General features: G+C 54.0%; 4 protein-coding genes and 1 non-coding gene across 11 annotated transcripts; 4 read left to right on the forward strand and 1 right to left on the reverse strand.

The window, feature by feature from the left end:
• The first annotated feature begins 515 nt into the window (after positions 1-515).
• Positions 516-1,887, forward strand: FAM136A (family with sequence similarity 136 member A). Its single transcript, XM_050325853.1, has 3 exons — positions 516-629; positions 1,260-1,400; positions 1,493-1,887. The coding sequence occupies exons 1-3, from the start codon at positions 537-539 to the stop codon at positions 1,679-1,681; spliced, it is 423 nt and encodes a 140-aa protein (XP_050181810.1). The 5' UTR covers positions 516-536; the 3' UTR covers positions 1,682-1,887.
• SNRPG (small nuclear ribonucleoprotein polypeptide G) lies at positions 1,552-4,551 on the forward strand. Of its 2 annotated transcripts, none has more exons than XM_050325857.1 (4): positions 1,552-1,570; positions 3,196-3,218; positions 3,745-3,869; positions 4,385-4,551. In XM_050325857.1, exons 2-4 carry the CDS (start codon positions 3,200-3,202, stop codon positions 4,433-4,435), a joined length of 195 nt encoding a protein of 64 aa, XP_050181814.1. In that variant the 5' UTR covers positions 1,552-1,570; positions 3,196-3,199; the 3' UTR covers positions 4,436-4,551. The 2 variants fall into 2 exon arrangements, with proteins under 2 accessions (XP_050181814.1, XP_050181813.1); XM_050325856.1 differs by lacking the exon at positions 1,552-1,570 and adding an exon at positions 2,893-2,979.
• A 72-nt stretch (positions 4,552-4,623) lies between these two features.
• Positions 4,624-8,935, reverse strand: PCYOX1 (prenylcysteine oxidase 1). 2 transcript variants are annotated; one of them, XM_050325852.1, is made up of 7 exons: positions 8,787-8,935; positions 8,678-8,745; positions 8,205-8,411; positions 7,460-7,634; positions 6,904-7,115; positions 6,559-6,711; positions 4,624-6,150 (listed from the first exon to the last, which is right to left on the reverse strand). In XM_050325852.1, the coding sequence occupies exons 1-7, from the start codon at positions 8,933-8,935 to the stop codon at positions 5,492-5,494; spliced, it is 1,623 nt and encodes a 540-aa protein (XP_050181809.1). In that variant the 3' UTR covers positions 4,624-5,491. The 2 variants fall into 2 exon arrangements, with proteins under 2 accessions (XP_050181809.1, XP_050181808.1); XM_050325851.1 differs by having other exon boundaries at positions 8,678-8,801.
• On the forward strand, positions 8,899-8,969 carry TRNAG-CCC (transfer RNA glycine (anticodon CCC)). Its single transcript has one exon. It is a non-coding gene; the product is annotated as a tRNA-Gly (tRNA).
• A 585-nt stretch (positions 8,970-9,554) lies between these two features.
• On the forward strand, positions 9,555-21,808 carry TIA1 (TIA1 cytotoxic granule associated RNA binding protein). Of its 5 annotated transcripts, XM_050325747.1 has the most exons (12): positions 9,555-9,705; positions 12,954-13,050; positions 13,470-13,568; positions 14,217-14,271; positions 14,712-14,799; positions 17,743-17,818; positions 18,378-18,486; positions 18,985-19,080; positions 19,160-19,244; positions 19,756-19,879; positions 20,259-20,398; positions 20,614-21,808. In XM_050325747.1, the coding sequence occupies exons 1-12, from the start codon at positions 9,680-9,682 to the stop codon at positions 20,732-20,734; spliced, it is 1,116 nt and encodes a 371-aa protein (XP_050181704.1). In that variant the 5' UTR covers positions 9,555-9,679; the 3' UTR covers positions 20,735-21,808. The 5 variants fall into 5 exon arrangements, with proteins under 5 accessions (XP_050181704.1, XP_050181708.1, XP_050181707.1 ...); XM_050325751.1 differs by lacking the exons at positions 20,259-20,398; positions 20,614-21,808 and having other exon boundaries at positions 19,165-19,244; XM_050325750.1 differs by lacking the exons at positions 9,555-9,705; positions 12,954-13,050; positions 13,470-13,568; positions 14,217-14,271 and adding an exon at positions 15,352-15,441 and having other exon boundaries at positions 14,751-14,799.
• The last annotated feature ends 166 nt before the right edge of the window (positions 21,809-21,974 follow it).

Below are 21,974 nucleotides of genomic sequence, written 5' to 3' on the forward strand. Positions count from 1 at the left end.
GGGCTCAGCCCCCTTTTCCCTTGTCTTTATCCATAATCAGGAAGCCAAGAGTGAGGAACGGGTGGACCTACAGAATTTGGGGGCCTGATGGGCCATACCCCCAACCCCCCAGCAGCGTGGGGGATGTGTTTGGGGGAAGGCAGGCCAGAGAATTTGGGATACTGCGGGGTCTCATCCCTGACCCACCCTGCCAGCAGTGTCAGGGATGTGTTGAGGGGGGGAACCCAGCGAATCTGGGGTGTTGCTTTGCCTCCACGGCCAGGCTGGGGGGAATGACCTCAGTTCTTGTTCCGGATGAAGGTCGAGGATGGGGTGACCCCGGTCACTGCAGCACGTGGCGGGGGGGAGGTTGTATTGCCACCCCCTTTTTTTTGGGGGGTGGGCACTGCAGTGAGGAGGGCTGGCATTGCACCCCGCTCCTTCCCGTGCCCCCAGCCCGGGCTGTCCCCCCGAGCCCCCGGTGGTTCCGCCCCCGCTCCTGCCGGCCCAGCCCGGCCCCGTTCGGGGCGGGCCCGAGGCCGCGGAGCCGGGCGGGGATGGCGGAGGCGGAGGCGGCGCAGGGCCGCGTCCAGGCGGCCGTGGAGAGCGCGGTGCAGGGGCTGGAGCGGGAGCGGATCCGCGCCATGCAGGTACCGGGGCGGGGGGACCGGGGGACACGGCGGGGACAGGTCCGGGGGGCTCCGGGACCGCGCAGGGGCCGCTGCCGCCCCCCCCACACACGTGTGAGCCCGGGCAGCGCCGTGACCAGCCCCGTGAACCCCCCCGGCATCTTGTGCCCCCCAGCACACTCTGTGCAGGCCCCACACTGCCCCCCCAAACCCCTGTAATCCCCACTGCATCCACTGTGCCTGCCAAACACCCCCTCTGCCCCCCCAGTGCATCTCCTGTGCTTCCTAAATACAACCTGTGCCCCCCCAGTGTATGTCTCTGTCCCCACACACCCCCTATGCCCCCCAACAAACCCTGTGCCCCCCCAATGTGTCTTCTCTGCCCCCATACACACCATGTGTCCCCTACACATGCCCTAAATTTGCCCTGTCCCCCCCATTCCCAGGGCAGCTGCAGCCTCCGGGGGCTCCCACGGAGTGTGGGGAGCATCCCCCACGCTGACCCCCACTGACACCCCCCCCGACTGCCCCCTCCTTGCCATGTCCCTCTGGATGACCCCACTAACCCCCTCCATGTCTCTGGGGGTGCCCCCATTAACTCCCCGCTGCCTCAGGGGGTGTCCCCCCTCACCCCTGTCCCCCCGTGCCCAGGGTGCCATGTTCCGGTGCAGTGCCCGTTGCTGTGAGGACGGCTCAGCCTCCATGCAGGAGGTCCAGCGCTGCATCGAGCGCTGCCACCAGCCCCTGGCCCAGGCCCAGGCTATTGTCACTGCCGAGCTCGAGCACTTCCAGGTGAGACATCCCCTGTGCCCCCAGCACCCCCTGTGCCCCCAGCACCCCCCGTACAGCCCATGACCCCCCCAAATCCCTCTTTGCCCCCCCAGGACCGGCTGAGCCGCTGCTCTCTGCAGTGCCGCGACCAGGCCAAGGACGCGCTGGACTCGGGGGGCTCGGAGCCCAAGGTGAGGGGGCAGCTGGACGCCTGCCTGGCCTCCTGCGGGGAGCAGCACCTGCGCCTCGTGCCCCTCATGGCCAGGAAGATGAGGGACGGGCTGGCTGCCATCCAGCAGTGACGGGGGGACGCTGGGGAGACCCCCCCCAACAGCCTCATCAAAGGAGAGCTGCTGCGGGGACCTGGGAATTCCCAAAGCGCAGCTGGGACGCACTGAAGGACATTGGTACCACCCAAACCCCACTTGGGACCCCCCAAAATATACTTGGTGCAACCCAAAACTCACCTGGGACCCTCCAAATACACCTCGGAATTCTCAAAACGTAACTGGGATACATCAAAACTCACCCGAGATACACCAAGGACGTTGGCACCACCCAAACCCTGCCTGGGACCCCCCCAAAGTATACTCAGTACAACCCAAAACTCACCTGAGACACCCCCCCAAAATACACCTGAGCCAACTCTGGCTTCTCCTGTACCCCAAAATACAGCTGGGACCCCGCCCCCCAAATACACCTGGAAATTCCCAAAACACACCTGGGATACACCAAAAGATATTGGTACAACCCAAAACTCACCCCTGAAATACACCTGGGATTTTCCAAAACAGACGAGGACCCCCTCCCACGGGTGCTGGGGGTGCCCTGTGTGGGTGGTGAGGGTGGGGCTGGTGGGCACCAGGGATGCACCCCCACCCTGTGGCGCTCAGGGGAGGATGGATGGGCACACAGGAGAGGGCTGGTGGGGTGCACCACCAATTGAGGGGTTCGGGGGGCTGAGCTGGGGAGGGGGGCTGGGGGCACCCATGGCCCTGCTTGGACAGGGGGGAGCGCAGAGCGCTCTGTGCTGGGCGATGCTGGTGTGGAGTGACCCCCAATGTGCTGGGTGGGCGTGGGGGGCCTGCAGGGCTTGGGGGACCCCCGTGTGTGCTGAAGGCGTGGGGTGACTCCTGTCTGTGTGTGCACAGCGTGGCGCGGCTCCTGCACACGGGCACAGCCCCGGAGCGAGCCCCGGCCACGCACACAGCGTACACACGAGCGCACACACCGCACGCGTGTACAGGGCACACACACAGCGTACACACCGCACGGCCACACACACAGCGCACACAGGAGCGCACATACGTGCGCACCCCCGGCACACGCGTGTTCACACGCGTGTTCACACCCGCACCCCCCATGGCGGCCATACCGTACCTCCCGTGTAGCCTCGCACGCCCTTCCCTCCCCGCCGCGCAGCTACTCGAATCAGTGCGGTAGCGGCGCCGCGGCCGCCATTGGCTGGCGGGGATGCGGGCGCAGCTGCAATTGGCTGGCGGGGCGCGGCGGCGCCGGGGCGCGGTGACGTCAGAGGCAGCGCGCGGCAGGGCCGGTCCGAGGGCACCATGAGCAAAGCGCACCCTCCGGAGCTCAAAAAGTGGGTGCGGGGCCGGCACCGCCGGGGGCCGGGCCGGGGGCGAGGGGCCGGGGGAGCGCGGGGACCGCCGCTCGGCGCTGTCCCTGCGCCGCGCTGTCATGGCGGCGGGCCGGGGGTCGCACGGGTGTGATGGCGGCGGTGGAGTGGGAGGGGGGGGCTCTCTCCCCGTTTCCCCCCTGCCAGTGCTGACCCGGCCGCCGTCCCGTCTCGTTGCAGGTTCATGGACAAGAAGCTGTCGTGTGAGTCCCGCGACTGATCCCGCCCCCGCGGGGGGAACGGGACCCCCGCTCGCCTCGCCCCCCCATGGTGCCCGGTTTTGGGGACCTCCCCCAGCCCCTGACCCGCTCGCAGTGCCCGGGAGCTCCCCCCTGCCTCGCTCCCTCTCATGGCCCCTGCTATCACGGCTCCCCACTTACCCCAGTCCCCAGCACGGCCCCTGATTTTGGGGACTCCCTCACAGTGCCCAGGGAGGAGGGTCCTGCCCAGCACAGACCAGACCCCCTGGAGCAGACCCCTTGCCTAATTTCAGGCTTCATAACGCAATAATTTAAATTAAAATCCACTGAAGTTACAACCCATTAAGACCTAATACAAAAATTTAAGTATGATATTAATTTAAAACTCCCTTTGTCCCCCTCTCTCTCCTCACCCACCCCACGGGCTGCACTAAACCCTCCCCATTAACACCCCCCACTCACGTGTCCCACCCTCCCAAGCTGCAGTTTTGGGGTTTGCCCTTCCCTAACACCCCTGGGTTCCCCGCAGTGAAGCTGAACGGGGGCCGGCACGTGCAGGGGATCCTGAGGGGCTTTGACCCCTTCATGAACCTGGTCATCGACGAGTGCGTGGAGATGGCGCCGGGCGGGCAGCAGAACAACATCGGCATGGTGGTGAGTGCCCCTGGGGCACTGGGACGGACTGGGGGGCACAGACGTGGCTGGCATGGGCAGAGCAAGGCACAGGTGTGGTGAACTCTTGGCCGGGAAATGGATGGATGGATGGATGGATGGATGGATGGATAGGAGCAGGGATCGTTGGGAATGGAGCTACCTTCAGCAGTGCTGGGCACCTGTGAATCCCCAGGGCTCAGGACTGGCCCCAGTCCATTTGTCGGTGATCTGGGTGAGGGGATCGAGTGGCCCTCAGTAAATCCATGGGTGCTCTGGGCTGGGTGATAAGGTGGGCATCAAACACAGGGTGGACTCAATGACCTTGGAGGGCTTTTCCAATCTCAGTAATTCTGGGATTCTGTGATCCATGGGGGCTTAGGGTTAAAATCAGTTTTCATCCTTGGGGGGAATTCTGGTGGATTTGTGAAGGATCAGCATTTTGGGGAAATAATGTTGAGGGAAGGACCCTCAAGTTTGAGGTCACAACTGCTGCACTCTCAACTTTCCCCTTCCAGGTGATCCGAGGGAACAGTATCATCATGCTGGAAGCTTTGGAACGAGTATAACCCTGGAAAAACCTGAATCCCGACCCACCGGTTCCGTTTACTCCCCCAGGATGATACCCACGAGTATACAATTATTTTGGTTTGTTTTTAAATAAATTTTGTAATGGTTGGCATAACTCATCCTTGCATCATTTTTTGGCAGCTGGGTGTTAATTCCACTCCCAATCCAAGGAAAACTCAAGGAAAACTTTATAGGAGGCTGAATTTATTGAAGAGGGTGTTAAATTTGTGCTACTACTGGTGTTATTCATGTTATTTCATGATCTTAAAAAATGTTCAGGCCAAGAAATTTTTTAACTCCTTCACACCCCAATACAGTGATGGGTATTTGTGGTTTCCTTCTTTCCCACCCATTTGAGCAGCTCCCAGCACACCAGTCCCCCTCCCATAAGCAGTTTGGGAAGCTAATTAAACCCCAATTTCCACCCTGAGGATTAATTCCTTTGTAGAGCCTTCAGAAAGTAGCTGAGAGATGGACAGTCAAGAAGTGCATATTCCCAGCTGAGGAAGGGATATCACAGGGATATGCCGGGCTTCACAGTGATCCTGAGCTGGGAGGGAACTTTTGGGGTCAATATGGCACTTTTGGGGTCAATGTGGCACTTTGAATTACTTCTGTAATCTCAGACAAGGATAGCTGGAGGAGTTTAGGGAAAAGGCATTTGCTCGAGGAAAACGTCCTGCCTTGGGAATGCCTCCTGTGCCGCTTCACCGCTGTCCTGCCCCTTCTTGGTTTGGCCAAACAGCCTCAAGTTGCACCAGGGAAGGTTTAGGTTGGATATCAAGAACATTTTCTTAATAGAAGGGGTTGTTCAGCCCTGGAAGCGTTCAGAAACCACGTAGATGTGGCATAATTAGCGGTGACAGTGGTGGTGGTGTTGGAGTTAAAGCTCTTGAAAGTCTTTCCCATCGTGGTGGTGGTGTTGGACGTTGGACTCGATCTTAAAAGCCTTTCCAACCCTATCCCACAATTCTGCAGAACACTTTGGATGGGCTCAGCAGGGGGTTCCTGTTTGTTAGAGGTAATTAACCCCACAGCCCCACCTCCCCGGAGGGTCAGAGCTCCGTTTTGAGCTTCTCGTGCAGGTCCTCCTGGTCGATCCTGTCGGAGTGGCCGTGCCAGCGGTGGAAGGCAAGGAGGGCGGCGTTCTTGGCGGCGATGGCACTCATCTCCATGGCGCTGGCCGCCCGCTCCAGCCCGTTCAGGTAGTACACGTGGTCGTGCAGGATGATGGGGGGGCATTTCTCGGGGGTGCTGTACTGGGGATATGCCAACCATGACTTTACCTTGACCGAGTCGTACGAGGAGAAAAGCAGGCTGAGCTGCTCCTTGGTGAGCACTTCATTGGAAAATATCTTCCAGATGGCTGATTCCAAAGGCAGCTTCCCATCCCCAACGGCGTCTCCCACGGGGTACACCACCCCCACGCTGTTGATGAACAGCTTGGGGTTCTCTGTGGTGAAGATGTCCCTCAAATGAAAGGCCTGTGGGTCCTGGTAGCCAAAGAAAGAGGTGTTTAACCGCCCGTGCACCAGGGTGGTGACGGTCTGGTGGTAGGGGTTTGGGAATTCGGGGATGGGAGGGTCGAAGTTCTTGAAGGTGATGTTGGCCATGCTGCGGCCCAGCGGAGCAGCGATGATGACCATGTCATACGTGTCCCCTGTCAGCCCCGATGACGTGTTGTAGGTGACCTGGTACAGCTTCACAGGGTCCCCTGCAGAGAACAGCTCGGTTATCCCATCTCATGACGGGAGGGAGTCCCATTTGGGTTTATAAACGAGCACCAGCTTAGCTGTCAGCTGGGTTTTGAGCCCTGTTTACATGGAATCATGGAATGGTTTGGGTTGAAAAGGATCTTAAAGCCCATCTAGTCCCACTTCCTGCCATGGCCAGGGACACCTTCCACTATCCCAGGTTGCTCCAAGCCCCGTCCAGCCTGGCCTTGGACACTGCCAGGGATGGGGCAGCCACAGCTTCTCTGGGAATTCCATCCCAGCCCCTCCCCACCCTCCCAGTGAAGAATTTTCATCCTGAAAGCCCAAGGAGCTGCAGTCGTGGAGCCAAGGGTGGTTTCCAGTGTTGCCATTCCCCTCCCCACTGAGGGAAATCCACCCCAACTCACCACTGGGCCTGGGTCTGATTTTTGGCTCTATGGACACAACTGTTCCAGGGATAACGTCGGCCTTGGAAGCATAGAGGAGGCCGGGGCAGACGAGTTTGTTCCCCCCTTTCACAGCCCAAACACTTGACTGCACCCCAGCCAGAGAAACAGCACCTGCAAGGAAACCACCATTGTCTGGTGTCATTGTGTAGGGAAGCACTGGAAAAGCAAAGTGGAGAATCAGGGGGGATAAACATCCCTTTGAAGCTCAGCCTGGAGTCCAGGGAGCAGGAATCCCAACACCTGTGAAGAGCCATGAGGTCCCTGGGACAGCTAGGATGGGAGACTGACCTCCAAAACACTCACCTACAAAGGCATTGATGTTGACTCCTTGCCCATAGTAAACCCTCATGACTGGACAGACAACCTCGTTGATGAATTTGTGGGAGAATCCCGCTCTCTGCATGGCCTCGTCGATGCTCTGGTTCAGCATCCGCGTGAAGTCGTTCCCTCCCAGGGCGTGCAGCAGCTGCTCATTGCTGCTGAAGGCGTAGTCATGCATCTGGTAGCGATAGATCCTTTAACAGGAGACAAGGAATTCATTATTAATTATCTTTGTGGCTCTGGGAAGCCGTTGGGGATCTCATGATGTAGTTCCCAGCCCTCTGCAGGAGCAGCAGGACAAGGGCCTGGAGGGACAGGACAAAGAGGGGAGGTTTAGGTTGGGTATAAGGAATTTTTTTATGATGAGGGTGGTGAGGCCCTGGCACAGGTTGCCCAGAGAAGCTGTGGGCTGCCCCATCCCTGGAAGTGTCCAAGGCCAGGTTGGATGGGGCTTGGAGCAACCTGGGATAGTGGAAGGTGTCCCTCAGATGGTTTTTCCATCTTTTTTGCACTTTTTCCCTCTCAGGGCCAAACATACCTCATGAACTTGTCCAGGATGTCCTCCACCCACATGGACATGCGCAGGGGGTTAAGCCCATAGTGCCAGAGCAGCTTGAGGAGGTTGATGATGTACCAGCTGCTCTCCTCAAACACAAACTCCTCGCCGTTGTAAACGCCAGCGAGGCTGCCCTGGGCTGGCACAGCTGAGAGGCCTTCAGGAAAAGGGGTGGAAAACAGTAATTTAGGGAAAGGAAGAGCTTTTAACTTCCTGAGACAACCTGGCTTCACACTGATAGGGGTGAGTGACTGGAGATTGGATTCCCAAAGGGTGGAAAGGGGAATTAGCTCTTGACCAGGAGCCAGGAAGTGATTTGAGGTGACTTTTGGACCTTTACTAAGGCATTAATGGGTCACCCATGGGGAAGGGATGTCCCATTTCCATTGGGATGTGGGTTTCTTTTGCCAGGAGGGGGGCTGGGGTACCACAGGGGATATGGGGAGAAGATATGGGAGGGCTACTGGGGAAAGACACAGCAGGGATATTGGGGAAAGAAGAGGGGGGACTATTGAGGAAGGGTATGGGAGGCTATTTGGGAAAGGAGGGAAGGGTTTTGGGAAGGATATGGAGGGGCTACTGCAGAAGAAAGGGAGGCAACCAAGACTTTTTCTTTAGAGGGATGTCCCCCAGCAGAGCGGGATCCAGAGCATGCCAGGGGGATGATTTTGGGACCAAGGGATGATTTGGGGGCTGGAGGGCCCTGTGATGGGGGATGCCCACTCACCCAATTCCTTGACAAAGTGCTTCATGTGCAGGTTGAGGGGGTGGATGATGGATCCCCCAGCCTCGTAGGCGGCCCCCTCGACGTCCAGCGTGTCCAGCCGGCCGCCCACCGCCGCCTTCTCCAGCACGTCCAGCCGCACGCTCTGGCCGAACTTTTGCCGCAGGAAATACGCGGCGGCCGAGCCCCCGATCCCGCCGCCCACCACGGCTGGGGGACGGGACCGGTCACCTCTGTGGGTCCATCACAGCCCCCGGCCTTCACAGATCCCCCCACGGACACCTCGCTCACAGATCCCCTCACAGTGCCCCCTTCTCACCCTCCTCACAGATCCCCTCACGAACACCCCTCACCCCCCTGCCCCTCACAGCTCCCCCACGGACAGCCCCCTCACACCCGCCCCCCAGATCCCCTCACAGCCCCCCTCTCCCCATCCCCTCACACTCCCCTCACGCCCTGTCCCTCCCCGGCCGCACCGATCCTGGCGGGCGCATCGCGGTGGCCGCGGGCGGGCGGGCAGAGCGCGGCGAGGAGCAGCAGCAGGAGCGGGCACAGGCCGTGCATGGCGCCGGGCTCCGGGCACAGGACGCGGGCCGAAGGGCGAGGGGCGGGCCGGGATCCGGGCGTAGGGCCGAGAGCCGCGCAGGGCCGGGAGTCGCTGCGATCGTGTGGGACGGGGAAGGGTGAACACCCAAGCGCGCCGCTGGTGTAGTGGTATCATGCAAGATTCCCATTCTTGCGACCCGGGTTCGATTCCCGGGCGGCGCAGTGGTGTTTTAGTTCCTGGACCTTCAATTAATTTTACTTCCTTCACTCTAAATTCCCTTAGTTTTAATTCCTTCACTCTTAATGCCTTTATTTTAACGCCTTCATTTTTCTTTTTCCCATCCTCCACCCTCATACCCCCGTTCCCAGTGACCTCATATTCCTTTTCACTTCACTTTTAACCCCTTTACTTTTTTCATTTTTGATCCCTTAATTTTAAACTCCTCTGTTTTAATGCCTTTACTTTTTACTTTGACTCCTTTATTATTTCCCTGCCCCACTGTCCCCATTTCCAGTGACCGCATATCCCTTTTCATCCCACTTTTAACCCCTTTACTTTTAACGACTTCACTTTTTAGTCCTTCATTTTAAATTCCTCTATTTTAGTTCCTATATTTCAATTGCTTTACTTTTCAATCCCTTCATTTTAACCCCTTTTATTTTTAATCATTCCCTGTCGCGCACGCGCAAATCGGCGGCGGGCGGGACGCGCGCTCCCGCGCCGCTCCCGCGCTCTCTCCGCGCACGCGCGTTCCCGCCCCCCATCCGCCCCCCCCGCTCCCCTCAGCCCGCCCGCCCGCCGCCATTTTGCGAGGAGCTGCCGCGGGACCGTCCGCCGGCGGGGCCGGCGCCGCTCGGGCTGCCCGGGCTGCCCAGGGCTCACGGGGCCGCCCCGGCGGGCGGGAAGAGCCGGGGTGGGCGGCGGCGGCGCCATGGAGGATGAAATGCCCAAGACCCTGTGAGTGGGGAGGGGGCGAGACCGCCTATTGTTCCCGGCGCCGCGGGGAGGGGCGGCCCGGGGTCGCCTCACGGAGGGGCCCCTCAGGCACCGCCGGCGCCGCTGGGGCTCCGCCGCGGGCCCTCAGCTGCCCGCAGTGCTGGGGGAGCGACCCCCACCTGGGGCTGAGGGGTACCCGCCCCTCCCTCCGGTGTTCCTGCCCCTTCCCAGTTCCCAGTGCTGGTCACCGCCGTCCTGCCCCGCGATCCGGGTGTTATCCCGGGCCTCCAGCTCACTTCTGGAGGGAAAGGGGGTCTGGAAGGTGTGTCCCCTCTCCCCAGTCCATCCTAGCACGTGGCAGGGGATGGAACTGGATGATCAAAGTCCCTTCCACCCTAGACCATTCCATGATGACGATCCTATCGTGCTACGTGCTCCATGTGCATTTTGTGAGCGTCTGGCTGGGTTTTACCATCTCTGGAGCATGTGGCATCACCAGCTCCCAGGGAATGTGGGCACTGCCCTGGGAAAGCAGCTGGAGCCCCAGTGCCATGATCAGCAGCTCCAAGGAAGTGCCCATGAGGTGCCCACGAATCCATTGTTTGCCTCAGTGTTTAAAGCACGCCTTGAGCCTGTTATTTCCCAAAGAACTAATTACGAAGCTGCGTCGGGAGGTTTACATTGGTATTAGGAAAAGGTGGTGGTGCTGTGGACACCTGACACTTTTCCAGACATTAGAGAGCTCCTGTGCACAGCACTGTTTTTTCTAGAGCTTCTGTGCATACCTGAGCTATGTGTTTCCCTCCTTTTCCCAGGCAGGTGTTACTTGGAGTGGTTTCCCTCGTACAGATCAGGGAAATGAGCTTCCAGTCTTCTACCTCTACCAGCTTCCTTCTCCAGTGCAGGAGCAAAGGCAGGAGGGAGAGGGATTCATTCCAAGGCGAGAGAACACCGTGCCCTTGCGTTGCTGCACCTCCCCAGGGGCTGAGAAACAACTAGGCCGAGTGACCACAGGAAAACAAGCCCTTGAGGCGCCTCACCCCAGCTCTCCTGGGCAGTGACCACTCTGTCTGCTCCTCCAATCCTCTTGTCTTCCCACTTTTTGGGAGCTATTCTTGGCATCAGCAAACACAGTCAGACCTGTTGGCGTGTTTTGCGTTTATTTAGGAAGATGTTTTCCCCCCATCCAAGTGGTTGTGTGGAGCCTGGTGGTCTCGGTGCGTTCCCGAGGGAATGAGGTCCCTGTCCTGAAGCATGTGTGGCTCGTGGCACAGACATGGTATTACTGAGGGTGGAAAAGACCTCTAGGATCATTGAGTGTGACCTTAAACGTGGCCACGTTCCGAGCACAACTGAGAGCTGAGCAACACCCGGGGATGGGATTTCTCTGATACCTCCCAGCGACTTCCTCAAATCACACAGGGGACTGTCACCAGCTGGGTGTCACAGGCCACGTTTAGGACGAGCAGTTGAAGGCAGAAAGGGCAGCTAAAGGTGATCTTTGCAGCTGTGGGCCAAAAGGGCTATTAAATCCATGTCCACACGAGTATTTCTGTAGGATTTCTGCTCCAGAAACCCCACCTGGGTGTGGATTTCAGAGCTCCCTCCTCAGTTGTGTGGCATCATGAGGGACCTCCAAAGCCCTCTGTGCCCCTGTTCTTTTCCTTCCTTTAGCACATTTCAGTCATTTTTCTGGAATAGATTTCAGATGTTATTGGAAGTAATTCCTTGGTTTTGCCATTTCCACGTAACCCATGTCTGGGGCAGGGTGTAGATCCTTTAGGAGCTGTTATTCCTTTTAAGTAAATGATTTCCTGGAGAGGCAGCTTGTTCTCCCTTCCTTGAAAACCACTCTTTACCTGGAGTTTACAGATCTGCAGAGTGGTTACGAGATGGGTTTGAAGTGATAAAGTCCTCTTGTTTATGTTTTCCATGGAAGTCCATGGATGCTCGTGGAATACGTGTCCTAATTCAGTTTGTGTGTCTGAAAGAAGTCCTAGCAGTGATTGGATTTTACTTCTCAAGAAGCCACGTGCAGTGAATAAAGCTGGAAAATACAATCCTTCATCTGCAGAGAGTCACCAACCAACACATTAATTGGATTCTCTTCCAATTAGCAGGATAGAGAGGGCTGGGGAAAGTACAGGAAGAGACAGGACTGAGATGTCCTCCTGTGAGTGCAGAGGTCAGGGTGTGGGAACCCTGTTTGGGGAACTCTCAGTCACAAATTAATTAATTTGGACCCAGGAGCACGAGCAGCCCCTGTTGTTGCTGCCTGGTTGTTTTCTTACAACACCTTTACACCCCCTGGCAGCAGGTGAGGAGGGTTGCAGGTGCACCCGGGTGGTTTGGTGGTGGGATTTGGCCAGGATTCCCGTGGCAGAGGTTATCCACAGAACATTCCTTTGTGGGAAGCTGCTGCCACACCTCGGGGGCTGAGGTTTCTCACTGTGCTTTTTATAAAAATCCCGTGACTTGGGCTTGACAACAACAACAAAAACACCCACCTGTGGTTCACGAGGGGTCTGAGAAAGCCAAAATCCCAGATGGGAGCAAGGGTTGGGGTTGTGTTTGTGCACTCGAGCACGTTGGCCCATGGTCTCAGGCAGATCGGATGCTTCCAAAACCTGAGGCCTCTGAAAGGAACTGACCGAGTGTTGTGTAACAACCTTGACAAACACCAGCCTGAGCTGTTGGGGCAGCTGGAAGATGGTACCAGAACTGCGATTTCTTTACATGGAAATCAGTTTGCTGGGTTGAATTCATACAGTTATAGGGTCATGAAATTATTTGAGTTGGAAGGGACCTTAAAGATAATCCGATTAATCTCACCCCCTTGTCGTGGGCAGAAGCACCTTCCACTAGACCAGGCTGCCCTGTTGGACTGACCCTTCCTCCCCAAACATCCCATACAAACCCAAATAAGTTCAAATAAATATGAATAAATAATAGAATCATGTAATGGTTTGGGTTGGAAGGGACCTCAAAGCCATCCCTGCCCATCCCAGGGGCAGGGACACCTTCCACTCTCCCAGGTTACTGCAAGCCCTGTCCAGCCTGGCCTTGGACACTTCCAGGGATGTGGCAGCCACAGCTTCTCTGGGAATTCCATCGCAGCCCCTCACCACCGTCCAAATATCCTATCTAACCGTACTCTCTGTCAGTGGGAAGCCATCCCCCTTTTCCTGTCCCTCCAGGCCCTTGCCCAGAGCCCCTCTGCAGCTCTCAGTGTGACCAACGGCCGTGTCTGTCCTGTGTTTGATCCTCAGGTACGTGGGGAACCTGTCCAGGGACGTGACTGAGGCTCTGATCCTCCAGCTGTTCAGCCAGATCGGACCATGCAAAAACTGCAAGATGATCATGGATGTAAGAGGCTGCGCTGATTGCCATTCTCCTCATGGCTCATAGTTGTGTGTCTGGGAATTGCCCTGGAAAAAAGGCACGACCAGTTAAAGGGGTGTGATAAGCCTGGAGATGCTGTTGTGTGCTTTTGGCATCATTCCTGCCTTGTGCCTGGTGTGAATTTAAGGATGGGTGGACATGGCGAGGGGGAGTGAACAGGTCAAACTGTGGGGGGGCTGTAAATGAGATTTTAAAAATTCTTTGCCGTAATTTTAACTTTCTAAAGCAGAGCTTTGTCAATCCCTGAATGTAATCCCTGTGGAATAAAAAAACCTGTCCACATTGGGATGTTGAGGGGTGAGGAATCGGGAGCTGAGCAGAGCAGCCAGAGTGCAGCTTGAGGAGGTTTGTGCCCCTGACCCTGGGTTTGCCTGTTGTCTCAGACAGCTGGAAATGATCCCTACTGCTTTGTGGAGTTCTACGAGCACCGGCACGCAGCCGCCGCACTGGCGGCCATGAATGGCAGGAAGATAATGGGTAAGGTAAGCTGCCGTGGCTGTGGGTGAGTGAGTGGGACAACGCGCTGTCCCAAAGGTGGGGAGGACAGATCCGGGGCAGAATTCCACTGGAGACACAGCGGAGCCTCAGACACTTCATTGGGACAGAGATTTTAACAGAACATGACTTGCAAGAGAAGTTCAGACTGTTGAAGGAAGAAGGCAGAGGGAGGTTGGGGGATGTGGAACTGGGAGGGAAGAACACCCACAGAATTCCACAGAGTGGTTGGGCTTGGAAGGGACCTCTGGAGATGATCTCACTCTGCCCCCCTGCCAAGGCAGGTTTACCCAGAGCAGGTTACACAGGGTGTTGTCTAGGCAGGGGTTGAATGTCTCCAGAGAAGGAGATTCCATAGCCTGTTCCAGGGCTCTGTTACCCTCAAAGGAAAGCTTTCAATCATATTTTCCTCATAATCGGGTGGAAATTCCCATGTTTTAGTTCATGTCCATTGCCTCTTACCCTGTCACTGGGCAGCACTGAAGAGAGTCTGTCCCCATCCTCTTGACACTTCCCCCTAAGATATTTGGAAGTCATTCCCCATTGTCCTGTCCCTCCAGGCTCTTTTCCAAAGTCCCTCTCCAGCTCTTGAGCTCAGTTGTGAATTCCAGGATCTAATGATCTTCCATTTTCAGGAGGTCAAAGTGAACTGGGCCACCACCCCCAGCAGCCAGAAGAAGGACACCAGCAGTAAGTACCACTTATGCCTTGAGTTGTACAAGTTCTTAAACATAAATACATCAAATGGTGCTTTGAGGGAATGTTTTTTATTGTAGTCCTAATTAATGTCTTTGTCTTAATAAACTGAAGAAGTAATGTGATCTTTGCCATCAGGTAACTGTGTTGCAAGCACAGCGTTCACAAGGTAACTGTGTCTTCTTAAACATAAGTGGAAATATCTCCAGGGTCTTCACCAACCACCTGAAGCTGTGTTTGGGGATCTTTAGTTTGTTATCCATTTATTTTTTATGGGGAAGCTTCCCTTGGAATTCCTGTAGGCTGGTGAGGGTAAACCACGGCAGCATCTGAGTGGACTGGAGAGTTTGATATCTACTGTAGCACAAATCTGTGGTCTGCTCTGTTCAGAGCTGTTCAGCCATTAAGTGCTTCTTTTTCTTTTTCCCCAAAAGACCATTTCCACGTCTTTGTGGGAGACCTCAGTCCAGAGATCACAACTGAAGACATCAAAGCAGCCTTTGCCCCCTTTGGAAGAATATCGTAAGTCCTTTTTTAGGGCACATAATCTCCAAGTTCTCTCTCCCAAGTGGAGGCAGCTTTGTGTGTGAGTAAGTAACACTGCAGGGCAGGGACACACACTCCTCTGGTCACAGGGCAGCCTCTCACCCGAATCCTTTATCCCAGTTTGTTCTGCTTTCCTGGAACAGTTGCGTCCAACTGGCTTTGGCTTTATCCTCCTTGCCTCATTTGGCAAAGCAGCACTGGAAAATCCAGACTCCTAAACCCGGGATGTGTGTTTCCCTGGCCGCCTCAGCCCAGTTTGCACTCTGGATTTTTGGGGTGCTAGCCACCCATAGCCAATGATTTTTATGGAGTTAATCCCCATTTCCCACTAAATGAACCTTTTTTGAGCATGAGGCTCGCTGGGGCACTGGGGCAGCGTCAACCCTTGACCCAGGGCCTCACAGATGGGTGAGGGAGCTGAGCTGGTCCCAGCCCTCCCTGCCAGTCTGTCCTACTCAGGGTGTAGCAGAGAGAGGAGCAGTTCCTTCATTCCATCCTCCAAACGTAAACCATTGATTTTCCTTGTAGTGTTGTCTGTACTGGACATTGGAGTTTCTTGATGGTGATGTAAGAACATAGAGTGCTTTGGAGTGTTGGGTAGTGAAGCATTTAATTGAAGTAAGTTTGTTTTTTTGTTGGTTTTTTTGTTGTTGTTTTTTACCCCTCGAGAGTCTAGTTTACTCCTCTTTTAATGCCAGCTTGATTTCCTTTTATTAGAAGGTTTAAAATTTATCTATGTGTGATCTTGCTTCAGACATCCCCAATGCCTGACTGCAGCTAATGGTCACCAGGGAGTGCAGAGGGAGGGCTACAAGGAGGCAGTTCGTTCTCTCATCCTCTGACCAGATGTGCTGGATGGAAGGGATGGGCTGGAATGATGGGAGAAGGAGGCAGTAGCAGGCAGCAAGAGAAAGTTTCCCCCTACCTGGGTATCAGGTGACAGCTCAGTGGACACACATTCCATAAATAACCCCCCAAGCTCCCTCCTGCCTCTGAATCTGAGACCAGGCCTGTTGTCCCATCATTCCTGGAAGATTTTCTTCCCTGGAAGAGCTATCCCTGTGTGATGGCGGTGATGGGAAGGGAAGTGGTGCTTGTACTGCTGACACACAGATGGCTCAGCTGACCATCCAAGCTGAAACTCATTTTTTTTTCCCAGAAAAGCAGATTTCTCCCCTTAATGACTTTTTTGAACTCTTTTTCCAAACCCAAAACAACCCAGATTTTCTCCTTTTAACCTGGAAAAACAAATGATTGAATAAAGTGACTTGACTTTACCTGTTCTTCATCAGTGACCAGCCTGTGGAATTGTGCTGCTAATGGAATATTTCCTTAATGATTTCTTTTTATTTTAATCTTTATTGGTGCCAAACTGAGCTTTTTTTCATTAATGACACCGAGGTTGAAGTACTGCATGATTTGCTCAGAAAGAAATTGGGTAATTCTTTGCATCTGTCTTTTTTTAAACAAACACCTTTTTGTTGTGGTTCCTTTTTCACTTGCTCTGTGCATGTTTTCACTTGTTCTCAAGTCTTTATTCCCAAGTTTTCAGTTGAGGGTAAGTAGAGATGAGTTTTTCCCCCACTCCCTCTCTAGAGTCAATTTCCCAAAGTGGCTTTTCTCAGGCAATTTGTAAGTTTGATCCAAATTCTCACCTAGGAAATGAAAAAAGGGGAAGGGGGGGTTCTAACAGAGAAGAAAGAATAAATATTTCTGCTGTAGCTTTGAGAGAGGGATTTTCATTAGGCACCACTGACAGTGTCATGCTGTGGGTGCCATAATTAGACTTAATTAGGCTTACAAACTCTGACCCTTAACAAACTTTCTCTCCATTGTGGCTTCTCTTCTAAGTCTCAGTGCTTTGCCCACATTAACACTGTTTTTTCTCTGCCCCCTCTGACTTCTCCAGCCCTAAATTGCATGACTTCCTGAGTGGTTTTGCTGCTGTTTCTGTTTCTTTTCCTACCTGTCCGTGGTGGGAGGGAGGAGAGGGTGGCCTGGGGGCGAGGACACCTCACCTTGGGCTGTCTTGGCCCTGAACTGCTGCTGTATCCCACCAGTGGGTTCAGCTCTGGTAGCTGGGTTCTCTTCCTAACTCAATCCCAAATAATAGGGCTCTGGTTATTTTGCAGAGTGTCCCTGAAGAATGGACAGAATTCCATGGCTAACCACAAGCTTCAGTTCACAGTGGACAAACGTTGTAGTTTTCTTATTTATTTTTATCAATTTTATTCATTTTTTCCCATCTTTTTTTATATATTTCGTAGTTCCAATCACTGTTGTACCAATGCTGTGTAATGTGTAGTTTATAAAGATATGAATATTGCAGTGTTTTCTTCACTAATTTCTGAAATATCAATCTCTCAAAATTTACAGCTGCCCACAGTCCAAACAGGGGGTAACGACCCAAGAATTAAAGAATTCAGTTAACAGGCGATGTATGCCTTTTAATTCCTATCTTCTTTTTTTATTTTTTTATTTTTTTCTATTTAATATTTGGAATGAGTAGGTAGAATGTGTTGGCAAATAAATAAGAGTTTAAAAATTGCATGGTTCAAGAGAGCCATTCAGCTCATGTCAGCCTTAAGCCATCTGGAATAGCTGCTTTGACCATGCTTTGTGCCTTAACAGTCTGTGAGAGTGTTTTGAAGCAGGAACCAGCTTCAAATGCCTGTAGAGTGCAGCCATTTGTTAGAGAAGCCATTGATTTGCATGTTTACACAATGAAGTTTTAATTTTGCTGCTACCTGGCAAAGCCTTAGTAAAGTTCTGTGTAGACAAGGAGCCTTTTGCTTTGAGTGTCTTGCTGGTGCAGTGAAGAGCTGAGGGTTAGTGGAGGTGAGAGATGAAAATGACTCAGGGACTCAAGCAGGGGCTGCACTGGAAGGGGCTGAACTGGCTCCTGTTTGTGCTTTGTAGGGACGCACGGGTGGTCAAGGACATGGCAACAGGGAAGTCCAAGGGATATGGCTTCGTGTCCTTCTTCAATAAATGGGTAAGATACCTTCCTTTCCTTCTTCAGTAAATGGGTAAAAGATCCTTTAGTTTTGTTCTTCAATAAATGGGAAACCTCCGTTTGTTTCCTTTCTCAGGAAAGGGGTAAGATATTACTTTCCTTCTTCAGTAAACAGGAAAGATCATTTCCTTTGTCAATAAATGGGAAAGATCCCTTCTTCAATAAATAGCTGAGCTGTGCCACAGTCTTGAGCTTGCCTGGATGATTGTCACTGGAGTGTTCTCAGTCCCAATCTCTCTCCAGTTTTGTTTTCCCTGCCTGTCATGGGGAGAGGCTTCTCTCTGTATTTGTAAACCCGTATAAATCACAGAGTCCCGCAGTGGTTTGGGTTAGAAGGGACCTTAAAGCCCATCCAGTTCCACCCCCTGCTGTGGGCAGAGACACCTTCTGCTGGATCAGGTTGCTCCAAGCCCTGTCCACCCTGGCCTTGGACACTGCCAGGGATTGTCAGTCAGGGGCTTGGTGATGTCATTCCTTTGGCTCTCTCACAGGGCAGGAGTTGTTGACAGTGGGTTTTGTTGTCTCCTCTCCCCAACAGGACGCAGAGAACGCGATCCAGCAGATGGGGGGCCAGTGGCTCGGGGGACGGCAAATCCGCACCAACTGGGCCACAAGGAAACCTCCAGCTCCAAAGAGCACCTATGAGTGTAGGTGCTCAGCTGGGCACCCTGCCAGCCTCTGGAGTCAGGGAATCATGGAATGGGTTGGGGTGAAGGGACCCATCCCATTCCACCCCCTGCCATGGGCAGGGACACCTTCCACTAGCCCAAGTCACTCCAAGCCCCGTCCAACCTGGCCTTGGACACTACCAGGCATACAGGGGCAGACACAGCTGCTCTGGGAATTCCATTCCCAGCCCCTCACCACCCTCACAGCCAGGAATTCCTTCCCAGTATCCCATCTAACCCTTTCCTCTGTCAGTGGGAAACCATTCCCCCTTGTCCTGTCCCTCCATCCCTGGTCCCAAGTCCCTCTCCAGCTCTCTGGGAGCCCCTTCAGGTACTGGAAGGGGCTTTTAAGTCTCCCTACAGAGACTGTCAGTGAGGTGTTTGCAGGTTGTGCTCAACACCTCGTGACAGTCAGGATTATAATTCCCCCACCATTCCTGTTGGTTCTACTGAACATCCCTGTCCAATCTCTCCCAGCAAACACCAAACAACTGTCCTACGACGACGTGGTCACCCAGTCCAGCCCCAGCAACTGCACCGTGTACTGCGGGGGGGTCACCTCGGGCCTCACAGGTACGTGGGTCCCCCCTATGCCCCCTGTTCCTATGCCCCTGCGGGTTCCTCACACTGCTCCCTGTCCTTCCTGCTCCAGAGCAGCTGATGCGCCAGACCTTCTCCCCCTTCGGGCAGATCCTGGAGATCCGAGTGTTCCCGGATAAAGGATACTCCTTTGTGCGGTAGGTGGGCCCAGGGCAGGATGGATGGTGGGTCTGCCAGGTGGGAGTTTGCCAGGCTTCAGAGCCCACCCTGCAGCAGCTTCCTCTCTTCTGAGAAGGGGTTTATGGCCTGTAACAAGCAGGAAAAACCCCAGAAAGCAACTGGAGCTGTACAGAACCTTGATCTGTTGTGTCATCTCAGAGGAGTTACTGAAGCACTTTCAGTCTTCCCAAAACCACCATCCCTTTATTGATGAAGCTCCATATAACAAAAAACATCATAAATTGACTGCTCTCCTTACTGGATTTTTTAGTGTATTTAGGGAGAATCACAGCATGGAGACAGGAAGAGCAACCCCAAACCTTTGTCACCCATGGCCTTATGTCCTGCCACCCATTAGAGTGGGACCAGGACAGTTCCAGCTGGTTCTGAGACCCCAAACCCATCCTGGGCTAGTGAGGACCCTGCGGGTTATCCCAGCTGTTACTCCGTGAGTGAGTGGCTCGCGTTGTCCCACCTTGATCCCGGCAGGTTCAATTCCCACGAGAGTGCAGCGCATGCCATCGTGTCCGTCAACGGCACCACCATCGAGGGCCACGTCGTGAAGTGCTACTGGGGCAAGGAGACCCCTGACATGGTCAGCCCCGTGCAGCAGGTCAGGCTGCTCCTCTGGGAAGGGCCAGTTCCTCAGTGTCTGCTGGGAATTCCTTAAGGGGCTGGAAAATGTAAATGAACCTGGGGAAAAGGAGGCTGGAGGGGGGACCTTCTTGCTCTCTACAACTTCCTAACAGGAGGGGAGAGCCAGAGGCGAGTCAGGCTGTGCTCCCAGGGAACAGGCTTTCCACAGCCAGAGGGCAGGGTTAGATGGGATATTGGAAGGAATCCTGGCTGTGAGGGTGGTGAGGGGCTGGGATGGAATTCCCAGAGTATCTGTGGCTGCCCCTGTATCCTTGGCAGTGTCCATGGACAGGTTGGAGCAACCTGACCTGGTGGAAGGTGTCATTCTCTGATTCCTACCCTGGCTTTTCCCACAGAACCAGCTGAGTTACCCCCCTCCCTACGGGCAGTGGGGGCAGTGGTACGGTGGGGCCCAGCTCGGGCAGTACGTGCCCAATGGGTGGCAGGTGCCCACCTACGGCGTGTACGGCCAGGCCTGGAACCAGCAAGGATTCAGGTGAGTTCGGGAGGCCCTTTAAATCCCCTTTTTATCCCCTTGGGAAGTGGCTTTGTGACCCTACAATGCCCTCAAAGCTGTTCCACTCTGGGACATGGTACTTGGGACAGGTGGAGAACAACTCTCCCAGCCCCCTCAACGCCCAAATTCCTCATCAAACCCCCTTTCCCTCATCCTCCTCACATTCCTAAGGGATTCTTCTCTCCCCCCCACAGCCAGACCCAATCGGCAGCAGCCTGGATGGGCCCCAACTATGGAGTGCAACCCCCCCAGGGCCAGAACGGCGCCGTGGTGCCCCCCCAGCCCGGCTTCCGCGTGGGCTTCGAGACCCCCTGAGCGCAGGGACCCCCCCAGCACCCCCCACCCGGGTATTTATTACCAGAGCCACAATCCAAGGGGTTGGAATCATGGAAAAATCGCCCCCATCCTTTCAATTTTAACAAAATCCCCCTTTCCCCCCCCAAACCCAGATGCTGGATCGCCACCTTCTGCCTTGGTTGATTTTTCCTCCTTTTGATGTGTTTCTTAAATTCAATGTTTTTTAGAAACACAAATGCAGGGACTTCGCTGCCTTAGCTGAGAATTGGGGCAGGAATTGCACAAATCATCCTTGTTTTTGTATTTTTGGGGGGGTTTTTCCTCGGAGCCAATGGGAAAGTAAACCATAAACAGCTGTAAAACCCCCCAAAATAAGCCAAAAGTGTGGGAATCCTGGAGCTGCCACATCTTCAGCCTCACACCCTGTTTTTAAGCAGCCTCTTGGAAAAACCTTCTGGCTTTTCTTCCACCAGGAGGGTTTTTTTTGAGGATAAATTACTAGTTTACATCATTTTTTGTGGATCTCAGTGTGTTTTTCAGGGTTGGTTTTGCCTTACGATGGGGATGGGGAAAAAGGGGTGTGACAACACCCAGCTCCCCAAGTGAGCCAAGATTCCCACCCTGGGACAGCAAAATTCCTGTTGCTAAAATGTGACAAATCCCTCCGGGGTTGTTACTTTGATTTTTTTTTTTTACTGATTTCTACATTTTCCTGTAAGATATTTGAGCAAATTGAAGAATTTTGCACAACTTTTGGCCACTTTTGTACTTTTCCTTATTTAAAGGTAGGACACGGAGTCTTTTTGACGTGATTTTATGCCTCAAATCTTCCTTTTTTTCCCTTATTTTTTTTGTGGATATCAAATATCTCTTGGAATATAAAGTTTTTAATGAATTGTGTAAAATTCCCTCGCTATCCCAGGTGTGTTTTAAAGGGAGTGAAGGTGAGAAGAGCTCTCAAACCTGATCTATCAGAGGCCAAACCCACCCTTTTTTTAATCCTACCTCTTGCCCAGCCTTTAAAAAAAATCACAAAAAAACCCACAAAAATGGGGGAAAAAAAAGGAAAAATAATTAAAAAAAAAAAAAGGAAAAAGCTGGTGTGCTGTGTTTTGTCGGTCAGGGGAGGGGAGTGGAGCGGGTGCTCGTGGGATTTGGGGGGAAAGGGGAGAAAGTGGTGAGTTCTTGCCGCGCGGGTGCTGCTGGGAGTTGTAGTGCAGGCGAGATCGTGAGCTTAGCCCCGCTTTGGACTACATTT

This window comes from Myiozetetes cayanensis, unplaced genomic scaffold (genome assembly GCF_022539395.1).
Source record: "Myiozetetes cayanensis isolate MyiCay16 unplaced genomic scaffold, myiCay2020 scf30, whole genome shotgun sequence".
Taxonomy (NCBI): Eukaryota; Metazoa; Chordata; class Aves; order Passeriformes; family Tyrannidae; genus Myiozetetes; species Myiozetetes cayanensis.

Excerpts from the sequence above, each read along its gene's own strand:
- SNRPG (XM_050325856.1), top strand. The coding sequence starts at position 2,948 with ATGAGCAAAGCGCACCCTCCGGAGCTCAAAAA. Across the intron at positions 3,219-3,744 it reads CATGGACAAGAAGCTGTCGT|TGAAGCTGAACGGGGGCCGG; the intron begins GTGAGTCCCGCG and ends GGTTCCCCGCAG. Across the intron at positions 3,870-4,384 it reads AGAACAACATCGGCATGGTG|GTGATCCGAGGGAACAGTAT; the intron begins GTGAGTGCCCCT and ends TTCCCCTTCCAG.
- TIA1 (XM_050325747.1), top strand. The coding sequence starts at position 9,680 with ATGGAGGATGAAATGCCCAAGACCCT. Across the intron at positions 17,819-18,377 it reads TGTCCTTCTTCAATAAATGG|GACGCAGAGAACGCGATCCA; the intron begins GTAAGATACCTT and ends TCTCCCCAACAG. Across the intron at positions 19,081-19,159 it reads GGTCACCTCGGGCCTCACAG|AGCAGCTGATGCGCCAGACC; the intron begins GTACGTGGGTCC and ends TTCCTGCTCCAG.
- FAM136A (XM_050325853.1), top strand. The coding sequence starts at position 537 with ATGGCGGAGGCGGAGGCGGCGCAGGGCCGCGTCCAGGCGGCCGTGGAG. Across the intron at positions 630-1,259 it reads AGCGGATCCGCGCCATGCAG|GGTGCCATGTTCCGGTGCAG; the intron begins GTACCGGGGCGG and ends CCCCGTGCCCAG. Across the intron at positions 1,401-1,492 it reads CCGAGCTCGAGCACTTCCAG|GACCGGCTGAGCCGCTGCTC; the intron begins GTGAGACATCCC and ends TTGCCCCCCCAG.
- PCYOX1 (XM_050325852.1), bottom strand. The coding sequence starts at position 8,935 with ATGGGAATCTTGCATGATACCACTACACCAGCGGCGCGCTTGGGTGTT. Across the intron at positions 8,746-8,786 it reads CTCGCCCTTCGGCCCGCGTC|CCTGCTGCTGCTCCTCGCCG; the intron begins CTGTGCCCGGAG and ends CCTGTGCCCGCT. Across the intron at positions 6,151-6,558 it reads AATCAGACCCAGGCCCAGTG|GGGACCCTGTGAAGCTGTAC; the intron begins GTGAGTTGGGGT and ends TGTTCTCTGCAG.